Raw genomic sequence first — 15436 nt, forward strand, 5'->3', positions numbered from 1 at the left:
CACTGCGGCCACTTCTCACTACCATTATCATTTCCGAATCTCACTCTGCAAATCAGAAACCCTAGCTTCTCACAAATCTCAAACCTCTCTCCAAATCTACAATGGCCGCCTCCAAAGCTTCAGTGATGGCTCTCATGGCTGTCTTCGTCGTCGTCATCTCTCTCGGTGTTGCTCAGGCCGCTGAGGCTCCTGCTCCCAGCCCTGTGTCTCCCGCCGCCTCCATCTCGCCGTCGTTTGTTTCTGGTCTCGTTGCCGCCGCCGTCGCTCTGGTGTTCGGATCTGCTCTCAGGGTTTGAGTTGTTGGCTCGGGTGATGGGGTGGTGTAGAGGGGTTTGGATTATTCCGATTGGTTATTTTTATTATTATTAGTAGCGGGTGTTTGAATTTTTAGTAGTTTGTGGTGGTTTGGATCTATAGGGATTTGAGCGGAGATATGAGTTTCTGTGGTGCATACACTTCTGCAACGCACTGCTTTGTTTAGTACTACTGGCTTTATGTGGATCTTTATTATTACTATGAGTAAATAATTCTTTCATTTTAATCTTTTGTCTTCTCTCTTGGTGTTGTTTGGCTTCTCATATCGAAATTGTTGATTTCCTTCTCAATTCTCATGGATCTGTAAATTACAACCACCGGTGATTATAGAATTCCACAACCATATTTACCATTTTCCGGTGATTAAATAAAACGGCGTATCCAAGTTGGTTTTAAATTTGTGAAAGTTAACGCAGCAAATTAGAATATGTCACCCTTGTGTTGCTTCCTTTGCTTTTTCGTCGCCGTTGATAGTGGTTAATGTACAGCAAAGAATTGGACCACACCACCCATACCTGTTTTCGAATTGAGACTATAATGTACCCGTTTCTACCCATTGAAATTGCAACTGTAAATGCAACTTTTGAAAACGAGATTGGAGCTATAATGCTGACCATTGTCATCGCCACTAACAGGGCTTTGAAGTCGAAATCATAACCAAAACGCTGTAACGGGGTTCGAGTCATTTTGAGAACCCATCGTGGAAGGTTGGTGTGTCGTGGTCTAACATTAGAGACGTTAAATTGTGCCTACATTCCGCCCAATGTATCACATTTGGAATTCGATTAAACACTATACTTGATTAAAGCTTAATATGTCAATGATGAGTGTGGTTCGAATGAAATAGACACGTTATTCCATGTCATTTCTTTTTGGCATCCGGCCGTTAGACTCGTGTGTTTTCTTTCTCCTTTGCAATAGTTTAGTCGAAGTTGGATGCATGTAATGTTCACATTGTAACGATAATGACGTTAAGGAACAAAATTAACATATAATAAATCACGCGTATCGCATCAAATACTGGCAATTTGCTTAAGGGTTTAAACTTAGACGTGTCCCTTCAATTTGCTTAAGGGTAGGAAAGTTTGAATCTTTTTACTTTGGATGAGTCTGGTTGTCATATTCTTAACGGTTGCAATGAGATGAAAAGGAAACCAAACTACCACGGGAGTATGAAGATGATGAAGAATCTGTCAATAGCGTGTTAGCTAAAGAGAGTCCTGGTTTGTTTTTTTCCTTGGAAGTGGTACTAGTCACGGCCTAACCTAGTCTCAATTAAGGAGTCAATAGCAACTTGTAGTTTTCAGCTTCCACATCTTAGCCACTTTATTTTCCTTTCCCAATCGAACGTGACTCACAAGTCATTGAACGATCCATTATTTCCTGCATCATGCCACCATAAGCTTGATATGATCACACCATTCTAGCACGTCGGTGTTGGCTCTACTCGACTCTCAGACAATAAACCCTAAACCGTAGAGAGGGGTTTAGGAGGCAAGTCATCTCACAAGGAGCCCCATTTTAGGGTCTTCTAGTGCCGGGTTCGTTTCATTATTGTCAATAATCGAATTCCTCAAGGTTCCCTTATTGGTTATACCAAACTTAAGAAGTCAAATATATATGTATATTGGGGAAGATTGGATGAGCAGTGACCATAATACTTTGTCATCGGGTTCAACCGTTCAAGATGATTTCGTTTTGTGCTTTCCAATTAAGCAAAAATGGTATGATTTCCAAGTTAATCTTCATCTAATTCAATATGCTAGAAATATTTCTTTAAATTTATACAATATCAGTATGTAATATTTATTTTCATCACTGAATTAATATCACTGATTCACCGGCTTGATTTACCTTTAAAGTCCAAGAGAAAATAAAAATGATAAAATCGATAGTATATCATGTTGTTTTAGAAATAAATATTTTATTTACCTAAATGACATGATATATAAGATTGATGCCACAAATTTTACGCGTTGAGATCCCATATGAGTGCCGGCCCTTGAAGATTTGAACACCAGTACAATGTATGGTACAATATTTAGAGAGTTGTACACTTGTACTTGTATACTCTACACCTACCTTCTTTGGAACATTTCTTCTCTCTGACTTCGATCATGCTAGTTCATAAACCCCAAGTCAGCTTGTAGAAGCGGGCAGCTGCCTGCCCTACGTGCTGCCCTGACTCCATCGATCCACCTTGCTATAAATACCATCACAGTGGTCACCTTCACAATATCATTTGTGAATCGCAGTCTGCCTCTGCACTTCACAGAACTAAAAAGCTTTTCATTATCAACAGACAATGGCAGGCACAAAAGCTCCGTTGATGGCTCTCGTGGCCGTGCTCATCATGGTCATCTCTCTCGCTGGCGTAGCTCAGGCCCATGAAGGTCATGCTCATGCTCCTGAACCGGCTACCTCCCCGGCAGCCTCCATCTCTCCCTCGTTCGTTTCTGCTTTCGTCGCCGCTGCAGTCGCCCTCGTTTCGGGATCTGCTCTCATGGTTTGAGTTGGCTGCTCCGGCCTGGAGTTGTGTAGATCGAAGGTTTGCTTTTCTGTTTCGTTTCATAATAATTGTAATGGATGATCTATATCGGGATTAATTTATGTGATGTATACGTTTCTGCATGGCTTTACGTCAATTTGATTATTACTATGAGTAAAATCAGTAAATAATTGATTCATTTGAACTGAATATGTTCTTTCTTACCGTCAATCATCACTGTTCCGAGAACTGTTGTTTGCCTTTGGCTTGTGGTGTCGAATCTTACTACGGACAATCCCAAATCGTTCGTTTAATTAGGTTCTCACTTCTTTTGTTGTGCTTTGAACAACCATACATCTAAGTAGGTACAATGATTAGTTTCAAATTTAAACTGCTAAGCCTTCGATTCGTTGTTGGTCTATTTTCAGGAGCAATCGCAGGTTTAAATTTAGTGGAACCAAAAGCTAGGATTATCAATTCATCAATAATAAGAAACTGAGATGTCAATGGGTGTGACATAATAAGATGCGATTTCCATCGATCCACTCGACATGACTCCCGAGTAATAAAACGTTTTCCATCGTCATGCCAACCACTTTAAATCAAACCCATTTCAGAAATCACGTCAACTCCCAGAGATGACCTATTCAAAGTCTTGATGAATACTATTAGTAATATGAAGCTGCATCTATATGGGGAGGAATTGGAGTTAATTCTTACTCTTGTCAATTGGTTCGTAATGATGCTTGATCTTCTCGTGTTCTTCCGATCAAGCAAAAACAGTAAGAGAGACACATGTATACACGACCCGAAATGAATCCGTTCATTATTATTATGGATTGAAAGGTAAAGATTTACACACTTCTACAATTTCTTGACCATATAAACCCTAAACAAAACTAGATTCATCAGATCAGAGAGAAGATCTTTTTGCCGTCATCAAGACAATCCTATAATACACTATAACACTCTTCACACTCTTCTTTTGCTAACAGCCGCCTCTATTCCGAGTCCGACTCCACCATAGTGCCCATCGCCTTCAATCCTCTCGGTCTCTGCATCATGCAAAAAATGTATAAACCTCTCGTAACTAAAAATAAAATCAAACGACACAGAATGAACGTCTAAACCGAAGAACATTCAGTACCTTCTTGGAAATCTTCTTCTCTCTGACCTCGTACCGTTCTAGGGTCAGATCACACAGCCATGCGCCCGGGCTTACCAGCTACAATCAACAACCTTATATTAGTCACATTCTCGACTTCAAATTTGTATAACTTGGAAGTAAAGCAAGCCAATAAGTAAAGCAACCAATAATATACAAGGCAAGAAAGAATTAATGGTCATGGAAAATAAAAAGTGGCAAATAATTCCAAAAATAATGTATATAACACGTGGCGCGCAATAACGAGCATAAAGCCATGTGCTTTTGGCCTCTGTCCTCTCTAGTCGGCAGTGCGGTCCAAGCCGGAAACCAGTCACGATCCCCACATTGGCACATTATCATCAACTCCAAAAACCCTATAATACCCCCAATACTGAAAGATATTACAAAATCCAAACCTCACGGCACACAGGCCCAATACCAGGTGGACCTTACATACGCTTTTATGTCGGCTAGCCACAGTTAAAGGACCCACTAAAAAAATCCGTGGAAACCTGTCGAATCACAAGCGTCCACAAATCAACGTCGACCAAAACGATGTCGTTTGCTCCGGACAGCGAACAAACTTTAAGGCAAATTATTATTAGGTGGCATAACTGACACGTGTATGCCGGGCCTCGCTGTCACTGTAACACCCTATAAAGAATTTTAAGACCAAAAAATTCTTATTCTATTTCCACCCGCACCAACTACTGCTTGCTTCTACTTTAATAAGTCCCTAACTATCTGATTTTTTCAGTCATACCCAGGCACCCAGCAGCCTAAGCCACATTTCGTGACAACTACAATTACGTAAATACAAATCAACAATCCAATCCATGGAAATGCAATTCTTTCCAGATCCAAAAACGAATTGGAACTAGACCCAGTTTACTATAACAGGTTGACTTTAGTAACTAAATTATGAAAGGTTGACCTAATTTGCTATTAACACATCTATTTTGTTTTGTTATTAACACATTTATTTTTGTTATTAACATATTTTTATTTTATATAATGAGAGCAAGTTATCAATTAAATTTAAGTAACAAATTTACAAATAAAATATAAAAATATATGAATAAAAAAATAGACGAGGATGGGTTAATATTAAAAAGATTTGTTTAACAACAATACCCATTATGAAATGCTAGTAAAAAAAAAAAGAATTTGAGAAGCTTACATTGAGGGTGCGTTGGATGAACTTTGCTCTCTTTTTGGGTCGCTGAGGGAGCTTGGATCCCTTAATGGCCATGAAATCCTCTTCCTTTTCTTTGTTGGTCAAGGCAATCACGAACTTGGGCGGCCACACCATGGGCGGTGCAGCCGCGTCGCCGCTCCCGGAAGACGAGCCGCCTTTCTTGCTATCGTGCGCCGTCTCGGAAGACGCGGCGGACTTGTGGTTGTTGTGATGATTGTCATTATGGTGATTGTGATGGTTGTGGTTGTTAGCTGTACCTTTCTTATCGTGCGCACCACCGCCCCTGTCAGGCGATACAATCCCCCTGGCAGCTCCGCCGTTGCTCTGATGGGCTCTCATGGCTGATGCACTTGAAGTCTCAGAGTTTCTGCAATAATAGCCAACACAGAGATATGAGAACCACTTGGTAATCATAATATCAAATGGAAAGGCCATGGTTTAATTAATTTAAATTTTGGAATAAAGTTCTGCATGTGGTGTGGAAATTACGGGATTGACCTCTGGGCGATCTAGATCGGGAGAAAGCTCTGGAATTGTAAACACTAGGGGCTCTGCGTAGAAAATGAGCGTGGTTTTTGGCTTCTTCGGGGACCTTTGTATTCTCTCGGGTTTTAAAGGAGGAGGAGGAATCCGGTTTAATTTTATTTTTCTTTGATGGAAAGGATATTAAAGACGAGGGGGATGTTGTGATGTGGATGTGGGTGCACTGTTTAAAGAGACAGCTGTTTCTACGGCTGCTTTTGGGACGTTGGATTGGGGAACCTGTCGAGATCTGGTAGGGTGTGTGGGCCAGGTTGACTGACGCATTGAGCATCCGACGGTGGAAAGTAGCATATGAGTGGACACGTGGAGGAAGAGATTTCAAGTCCATGTTTCCAATGAGAAGCATGGAATCGGGTCGTTATGGATCAGTCTCATGGATCAGATGCTATAGGAGCTGCAATCAGGTGTGAGCAAGGGCCTATAAGCCTGGTACAGCTATTCCTTTCCTAAAGGTGGTGGCTTATTTTACTCTTAGTATATGCAAAGCATACTGATCAAATCAGCAAACTCTAAATAAGGTAAAAAAAAAACGGAAAGATAGTAACTGAATGACATTGAGCTCTAAGATTCAGAAGTTCAGCTGAAGAACCCAAGTAAGTTTTAGTAAAACTACTGATCTCATAGCTCACCGGAGAGCTTCTACCATACACCGGTATCCGGTAATGACGAAAATACCCGGTAACAAAAATACGTAAGTATATCTTGTTTTTATACTTGCCTTAAAACCTACTCCAACTATACTTGGCTTAATTGGACCCAATAATTAGCATCCACTTTAGCAATTGGAGTGTGGATTGGAATGTTCAAGCCCAAAATCATCACATTTACAATCTATTCTCAAAAACCCTAGACAAAGTTCATTAGATAGCAACAAACACCTCATTTTTTTTATTTTATTTTATTTGGTTTGGAGCAAGAAACACTTATCTTAACAAACTTATTTCCTTTTCTTCTTTTTATCACAAATCTACTTGATAATCTAACCATCACATTATCCCCAAAATAAAACGACAAGAAAACCCGCGCAGCTGATCCACGCGCCACTAAGTTAAACGCAACATCCACCACAACTACCATCGGAAATGAAAAAGACAAGACAATACACACTGGCCAACAAACCCGTCTAAAAGCGGAGCGTCAATCTCAAACGCGGCCAACATCGCGTATAATAAAGGCAAATAAACAAAAAGCAAAAGCGAGGGAGGAGCAAGTGGTCACCTGAGAACGCGCTGAAGCGGCGGTTGTTGCGGCGACAACGGCCTCTGACGCAGGTTCAAATACCCGTTACTATTAGAGGGATGATTAGACGAGTCTTTGTCGGATCGAATGACCCGGCGGTCGACCCGAACAGTGGTTCGGGTAACCGGGAGACCGCTGGAGTCGTCCTTGACCTGGATCTTCATGCACCGGAGACGCTTGCGATTACCCCACTGCAAAACGAACTCGGACGTCGTCGTTTTATCAGGACTGGATCTCAACAGCAGTGAGCTATCCCCTCCGCTTCTGTCTCTAGAATTCTTGGAGTCGTTAATATTGGGGTGCCTCACACAGTCTCTTTCCATCTCCCTTTTGTACACCTGTCCACCACAAATCACAGCAGTTAGTTAAACCGGATTTGACATTTTAACCGATATTAACTCCCGTAATTAAGTAAAAAAAGAAAAAAGCACAGTATGAATTGAAGAAAAAAAAGAAGGGAGAATCTGGAAATTAGGTTGTGGGTCTCTGCAATAGCAAGTCGCACCACCAGAATTCAAATAAAAAAAGCAAGTTCCTATCCAAACAGAGGAAGAAGATGAGGATTGAATAATTGACTTCTGGACATGAATTTAGACAGAGACGAAAGAGCAGAAATATTCAGTGGTTTCGTATACATCGTTTTTCTTTTTCTTCGGTTTCTGGGAAACTAAACACAACACGATTCGTGTTTGCTAGTTGTTCAAATTCCAGAAGAACTAAGAGCAACAACAAAAACGAGCTCCAATCCAAACACATATTATTCATAGAAGAAAGGGATGAATTGTAAAGAGGATGGACTACTATTTTCAAATGCTGGACCGGGAAATAAGCCAGACAAAAATTAAAACGGAAAGAGAGAGGAGAGGAAGAAGACGAAGAACAGAGAGTTTTCCCCAAAATGAAGGTCCAGTTCACAAAACTGAAAATTCTTGCTGACAACGAAGATTACAGAAAATCGAAACTAAGAAAATAGGAACAAAGATTTCAGCCCAACTATGGATCCAAATCAAGCGCCGCCTCAGACAAAACTAAGGCAATCGACGCATTGTCTGAAAAACTGGCCGCCTTTGACAACCAAAAACCGAAATATCAAAACCAGAAAAGAGTTGTTTTGCCTTAGCCTCAGATTACAAAACAACAAAGAAAAAGGAATTTGAGTATCTATGAACAACTGGAGTGAACCAATTTCAAATTTGAAGAATCGGAACAAGAAGATGAAACCAAATCCAGCAGCCAAATCCTGAAAGGACAGCTGGTTTTTCTGATCTGAGTCCGAACAATGAATCCTCACCTGTATAAACTATGATTAAACTTGCAGAACAAACTTCTTCCTTTCGAAAATCTTGCTCGGCTGGTGCACCAGAACTATGCAGAATGCAAATCTAAAGCCAAAAAACAACCAGATGATTCCGATTCAGAGCCTAACGCCCCTGACACTCATCAATCAGCGAAGGTTGATTCAGTACGGATTCTTGACGAAACCGCTGAAATCTCTTGAAAATGTGCCTGCGGAAACAAAATCAAACAAGACCGATGAATTAGCATAGAACACAAATCGTTTACAAAACACAGCAAATCCAACTACCCTCACCTCTAAGCTGAAAATTCTCAACCACCTCCAGTCAATTGAGATCAGATTTCAAAATTATCAGAGTAAATCGAAACCGATTCCACTTCGAACACGTTCCGAAACTCCTGAAATGTATCTGCAAAACCGAAACCCAGGCCAAATTAAACAAAATTTCAAAGATGCAAAACAACACAAATCAAAGCTCGATTATCTATTTCGAACCTTTGCGAGCTTCTACGTTTTCTCTGAACAAGAACACAGAGACGAAGCTTCGAATTAGATCCTTGACATTACACACAGTCAAGCTCTACAAATCCTTGCCTGAATTTGCTATTTCAATTCCAGAAACAAACACAGCAGAAGAAAAATCGTAAAGGCCTCAGAGACGAAGGCCAAAACTCTACAGAGCCAGAGAGCTTCTGTTTTTTCCTTTTCTTCTTCTTCTTCTTGTTTCTGATGGAACGAAATGCACTCTCACCTTTCAAACCCAGGCTTTATACCACCCCTCCCACTCTCCGTCACTTCTAACCGTCCAACACCGAGCATTCTCCACCTTTGATTAAATATCCAACGGACACCAGTCTCCCGCTCCTTAACTGTCAGCTCCGTTTGTTTTAAACCCCGTTATGACGGTCGAGTCCCTTGACGCCGTTCATAAGTCTAACAGAATCTTCTACGGCGTTAAGCTCCAATTATTTGCATCACCCTGATTATTATTTTAATTCTGACAGAAATTAAATTTATTTATCTATTTATTAGCTTTTTCTGGTGAACCGGTTCGATGGCGTTGAGGTTCATGGAGTCACAGTGTGAACTACCTATGGTATAGTCTACCCAGCCTCTTGGGCTTAACTTTATCAGACAGCTTTCCGTAATGTACGGTTTCTCCGATCGATTATAGACCGTATGCAAATGAAGCTTAAATTTCCTGAGTACGGGGCTTGATGGTTCGTTGTTGACCATGTTTATTGTCACTTAGAGTTAGAGGGGTTGTTACAACCGGTCATTTTAAAGATAGGATTATGGGTTATAATGTAGAGGGGTTGTTGCAACTTTGATCATATGTAGAATAAACATATCGAATTGGGAGATCAATCATCAATCTAGACCAGAACACTACGATTAATGTTGATTGATTTTACCTGGCTCAGTCTGTGGTGACCTAACTAGCCAGGCAGGCTAGTAGGTGCACTTGTCCCACATCGTTTGTGGGAGACAATGTGCTATGCTTATATGTGCAGAGCTAATACCTTACATTAAGACGCGTTTTGAAGTGAAACCTCAAGAACAAAATCGTAAGGGTTGGTGGGCCCAAAGCAGACAATATATTAATGGTATGGACTGGGCTGTTACAGATGGTATCAGAGCCTGTCCCCGGTCGGAAATGTGCCAACGTGGATGTCGGTCCACTGATGGGGTGGACTGTGGTGACCTACAAAGCTAGACAAGCTAGTAGGTGCACACATCCCACATGCCCGGGGGAGACAAGAACAAAACCTCAAGACCCTCATTTTAGTTGGTACGTTACGATGTTACAATCGTAGTTGCACAATAATATCAACGACTTTCTTTCGACCGAATCCTACCCTAGCCCAATGTGAGCTTAGCATCCCACAGTTGCCCGTATCGACCCACAAAGTGATTCAAAAAACACTCATGGTACACAAGAATCTTGTTATCATCTAAGTACATTGTGTTAGTGACATAAACCAAACGAAATCAGAGTAAGCAATCATCGATAATAACATCAAATCATCAATCATATCCTCCATATCTGCTTAATCACATTTTTCTAATAGAGTACTATTTTGTTTTCAATTATTCACCTAGTTTGTTTTCATCAAAGTTCTGAAACTAGCATCTTAAACAAGCAATCAAAATTATTGGTAACGCGTAGCATATGAATTAAATATATATATCATATAATTGAAAGATAAGTTGGACCCACAGCCGTTGCTTCCCTATTTTGTAAGCAAACTATTCAAATTTAAAAGACAAAATATAAGGCGGACAAAAGAATTAGAATCAACCAAAAAAAAAAAGAAAAAAGAATTAGAATCAACAGCCAAACTTTTATAACCAAATACTGAGGTATACATACACCTGCTGCTCTTGGAAACAGGTACATACGGATTCATACACAACAAGAGTTCTAATTTTTGGCAAGCTTGAAATATACAATGCCCTCTAGGACAGGAGCTTGATTTGTATTTACAGAGATTTTCACCACAGTAATTGAAATTGCAATCTTTGGAAAGGCATCCCAAGACATGTTTGCCCGTAGAAAGACCAGGTACCGGTCATTCGGATTCCAGAAATTTAAATAAATCTAAGCACTGAATCCCCTGTGCAGAGAGCTCCAACGGCCAGAAGGAACATTGACACAGGCTTGTGCTGAAGCCTCGGCCATCTGCTCCTTTGTCATTCCAGCATTGCAGATGTTTGCTAGGGACCGCATGTGTTTCATCCCATACTGAGAAAGTGATCCGCAATATGTCTCAAAACTCCTCACCTGCACAAAAGATCACATATCAGGATTCAGGTAGTTGATATCATCCACAAATCAGAATCAGAAAGGTGTTGATAGAACTAAGGATGCATTGAACAGGAGGTTTACCATTGTCTTAAGGCAGTCCCAGTCATCAACAAGTGGCTGCCCGGCAGGTCGTACAGCGCTGAGGACTTCTGGACCTTTTTTGATTCCAAACAAGAGTTTACCGATAAGTTTCACGCTTTCATCTATATGCATTCTGTGAGACATTGCTTCAAGAAATTCTTTTTGAGCTTGAGCTTTCCTTGCTGAGCCTTCAGGGGCCTTGCGGTACTGCATAAAAAGGAAAGGAAAAAGAAGAAAAGTTATCAGAGGGGCTTAGATCATCAAGCTAACAGCTTACATTGAAAATAAATTTAAAGAATGATACCTTTTATTAAGAAGACCAGCACCAAATCTCATAACGAAAGGCTATTATTTATATTAAAAGAGAACCATGTTTGTACTTAATTATTCATAGCATCAGACTCTGCACTCTCTTTTGTTATCCCGTAGATTTATCTCCCATGACCATTATGTACCCTTAAATTTGGTCTACCTCCCAAATTAATACCACATTGTTTTCATTCATTACATATTAGCACTCCAAATTATTGTTACCAGGCAGAGCCTTGCACTGCCTCTTTAAACCTTTATTTATAGCAGAGATCTCGAACTAGTTCCCAAAATCACCTAACAGTTCCCAAACCATTTTGAAGTACGCAAATATAAACCAAGTTTTCCCCTTCATTATTGCTGATATCCATCCTAATTTTAAATTCTTAAATCATATAATTCAAAGAGATAAGATTGACAAACTACCAACTACAAGTCACAAAAGATGACTAAACATGAATTAAGCAAACCGACAGAGAAGTATTATGGAAGAAAGAGATATGAGATATAAACCTTATGCCAAAAATGGACAAGATCAGCATCCCTCTGGTTGACAGCTTTTGAAGAAGATGGCCTCAAGAAGTTCTGAGGCATGAAGGTGTAGTTATCATTTGCAGGATTTGTACCCATATACATGAATAGGTTGTTCTTGCTAAGAGGTATATCACCATATTGCATAACATGAGAACCATAAGGAGAATTATCACTTGCAGTCCTTGATTTGACCTGGGCCAGCATAACGAGATCATATAATTTCCATTAGAGACCAACAGGAAGACATTTAAAGTAGGGGAATACAAATATTTCTTGATCAGACCTCAAGATACCTTAATGATTGTGCCCCATCTTTCTTAAAGTACAGACAACCTTAATCATTTACTTAACATGTATTCTCTACTTTTCCTATTACAAAGCAGTAAGCAACAGGTTCTTACCAGTTCATACTGCTGGTGCAAAGTTTCTGACCTCAAGTTGTGAATGTCACTGTCAGAATCAATATGAAAAATAAGGATTCTATCTTCCATTTGAGAGAGAAACTGAACACATTGATTACATAAAGATGAACCATAATCCAAGAACTCACACATACAGAACAAGGAACCCCCAAAAAAAATTGCATGAAATTATAAAGAATAGGATGTATAAATTTTACTCCTTTTGGATATGTATCAGTTTCTATTTAATCTTGTATTCTCCTATTTCGAGAGAAATCTTATAATTGAAATCTAATCAGTATACTTGAGAAGGAAAGCTAAAACTGTTGAGAGAAATACTATGCATACCTATCTTCCATCCAAGCAACACTATACAAGTCACCCAAACAGGTTTCATATTCTGGGGGAGGACTAGGATACTCTCCCGGGCAGTAAGTCCCCCAACTGCTCTCTTCAGCATTTGATGCTGTAGTTGCAAAGATATTCAAACCTTCAGGAAGAAGACCCTCAAAGATACTTCCGGATTCACAAGCTTCAAGATAAAATACCTGCACTTCACAAAAATTAGCCTAACTCGATTGGTATATGCAGGATGCATGCTTAGTTCAACTAGGAACTTACCAAGCTTTCATATGTCCCTGCTGCATGCTTCTTCTTTAGGACTTCTATGAGGCGGTCGGCATAAATATAAGGACTGGTAGGCATCCCTGTAGAATACCAAATAGTCAAGTTATGAAGAGTAATGTAAAAGCTTTTCATTATTGTCACATACAAACTTAATATCTCAATCAAATAAAACACTTAAGACTCAAGAACAAAATATAATTTCATTGATTCATTTATCAATTGCAGTGCTTCATCTTGAGACCTATTTCTCGAATTCCATAGAAGGCTACAGTCACTACAATATTATGTTTTTCCCCTGAAACAAACAACATGAACTTAAAAGAGTACAGAAGAACTACCATCCAGAACATTCATACCACTGCTAGCTCAACTCGAATAGGTTTAAACAATCACAACAACCAACGCATGACAAATTGTTTCGTGTAAGTTGCTACTCAAAAGCTACTCACCGAGTACTCCAGGACCGCCATGATCGGAATAGTATATGAAGATATGATCATTCGGACCGCTGTCCACAACTTTCCCACTACCCCCGGAGATAGCAGTTTTGTTTCCAAGGATGGCGGCAAAGAAGTTACCAACAGTAACATCTTCCCCAGTGTAATCCTGCAGCCACAATCAAACAAACCATTACCAATCCACCTATTCTAAACTAAAAGTCAACACCTGAACAAGAGAATCACAGACCTTGGGGACTCCTTTATAAACATCATCACCATGAGGACTGTTGATGATGACTCCTTGCCTAGGGTTCTCTTCATTGTAAGCAATATCATCATACATAAACACAACGATATTCTCATCTTTCAGTCCTCCTTTCTTCAATAACTGATACGCATGGCATATATCCGCCTGCAAATTTCAGATTACAAATCAGCCTCGATCGCTAATTCAACGTCAACATTAATTAAGCAAAGGAAGAACTGATCACCTGATGCCTGTAATTCCAGTATCCATTGGAGCCGGCGATCAAAACGGCCCACCGCGTGCCGACGGTGCCGTCGTCTTGCTGATCGTCGCCGGCGCGGAAGAATCTCGAAGTCTCCGACGGCAAGCGTAAGACGTCTCCGGGGAGGTCGCGGGCGCTGGTGGAGGAAGAAAAAAGGGAGACAAGGAAGAAAAGGACGACGGCGACGACGGCGGCCAAGCGAGTCATGGCAGTTTCCGGCGAACTGGGATATTTGATTTGGTGGTCAGCTGTGTATCGATGAAGCTTGAAGTGTTGGTGTTTATTTAGTGGTGGTGGATCACGTGGTTTTCTTTTTCGTTACGGCTTCGATGATTAGAGCTGTGGGTCCCGTTTAGGGAGAGAGCGTCAATCTGGATCGTACACGTCGTGAGTCCGCGCTTTATTTTTTCGCGGGTCAGCGTCGCGGTAAATAATGCTGGAATTACGAGGGTTTCACCTGGATTTTGGAACGGAATGTAAAATCCGGGCTAACGGGAAATTTCCTATTTTGTAGAATACAGTTAAAACATGAATCTGAGTTACTTTTGAGCTTGTTGAGAAGCTGTCTCTGTAATTTGGATATATGATTAATTAGTTTTATTTTTTAGTTTAATGTAAATTAAGCCTGAGAGTAACAAAATATAATTTATATGTAAAAGAAACTAAACTAGAAATATCATGGAGTAGATGACAAAATGGTCAAATTGCTTGCCGAACAAGTGATGCTGTCAGGATAATGGGGATCATACAAAAATCAATATGTTTGAATATAATATTTTTGGAATGGCAGTCTTTCTATTGAATCACTCCGACACTAGCACATCAGCTTCAGTTGTTTTCTGGAATTTGGTTCGTATAGGCCCATGGCTCTCTATTCATCTACACATCAAATGTGGATGGATTCAATGAATCTACTGCCATCTATATGTATTCAAGAAAAAATTCGATGTGAATGTGCATTAACAACGACCAAAACCTTTGGTATCACAAAAAATTTCGAACCTAAGATCCCTAGAAATTCGAAAACAGAAAACATTTGGAACTCAAATTTTTTTTTTTTTAGTCAATGAAAGCAATGTATTAGATGGTCCAAAAGTACAACCTAATACAACACTAACAAGAGGTACAAAAGACCCCAGCAGAAAAGACACATTGGTCCCAGTATAAAGAGGCACATAGGCCCAACAATAGAGCCACTTAGACCAAACATAAACAAAATAAAGCCCATAAAGAGCTTAGCCACAACACAACACAGGAGCCCAAAACTAAAAGTAAGAAACCCTAAATCTGACAGCCTCCATCGCTTCAACATCAGCCGCACAGAGCTACTGCCGCTACATTCCAGTCCCCATTTGACGCCAGTCCGCCGTTTAAGCACCAAAACAAACCACTTTCTCACCGGTTGAGAACACTGGGCACAAAGCCCCCAAGAGAAACCAAGTAACCATAGAAGGAGTGAATACCAAGGTAATCGAAACACCTTCTTTCAGTTGAACAAA

The 15436-nt window shown here is 40.2% G+C and overlaps 2 protein-coding genes across 2 annotated transcripts; both read right to left on the reverse strand.

Moving 5' to 3' along the window:
- Positions 1–3605: 3605 nt before the first annotated feature.
- LOC101302032 lies at positions 3606–8970 on the reverse strand. The gene is made up of 7 exons (XM_004290968.1): positions 8723–8970; positions 8522–8636; positions 8222–8436; positions 6910–7268; positions 5131–5515; positions 3951–4028; positions 3606–3858 (listed from the first exon to the last, which is right to left on the reverse strand). The coding sequence occupies exons 4-7, from the start codon at positions 7251–7253 to the stop codon at positions 3805–3807; spliced, it is 861 nt and encodes a 286-aa protein (XP_004291016.1). The 5' UTR covers positions 7254–7268; positions 8222–8436; positions 8522–8636; positions 8723–8970; the 3' UTR covers positions 3606–3804.
- A 1582-nt stretch (positions 8971–10552) lies between these two features.
- Positions 10553–14204, reverse strand: LOC101302322 (vacuolar-processing enzyme-like). Its single transcript, XM_004290969.1, has 9 exons — positions 13920–14204; positions 13676–13840; positions 13438–13594; positions 12983–13068; positions 12710–12909; positions 12362–12410; positions 11940–12152; positions 11118–11324; positions 10553–11012 (listed from the first exon to the last, which is right to left on the reverse strand). The coding sequence occupies exons 1-9, from the start codon at positions 14142–14144 to the stop codon at positions 10830–10832; spliced, it is 1485 nt and encodes a 494-aa protein (XP_004291017.1). The 5' UTR covers positions 14145–14204; the 3' UTR covers positions 10553–10829.
- Positions 14205–15436: the final 1232 nt, after the last annotated feature.

Source organism: Fragaria vesca, linkage group LG2 (genome assembly GCF_000184155.1).
Source record: "Fragaria vesca subsp. vesca linkage group LG2, FraVesHawaii_1.0, whole genome shotgun sequence".
Taxonomy (NCBI): Eukaryota; Viridiplantae; Streptophyta; class Magnoliopsida; order Rosales; family Rosaceae; genus Fragaria; species Fragaria vesca.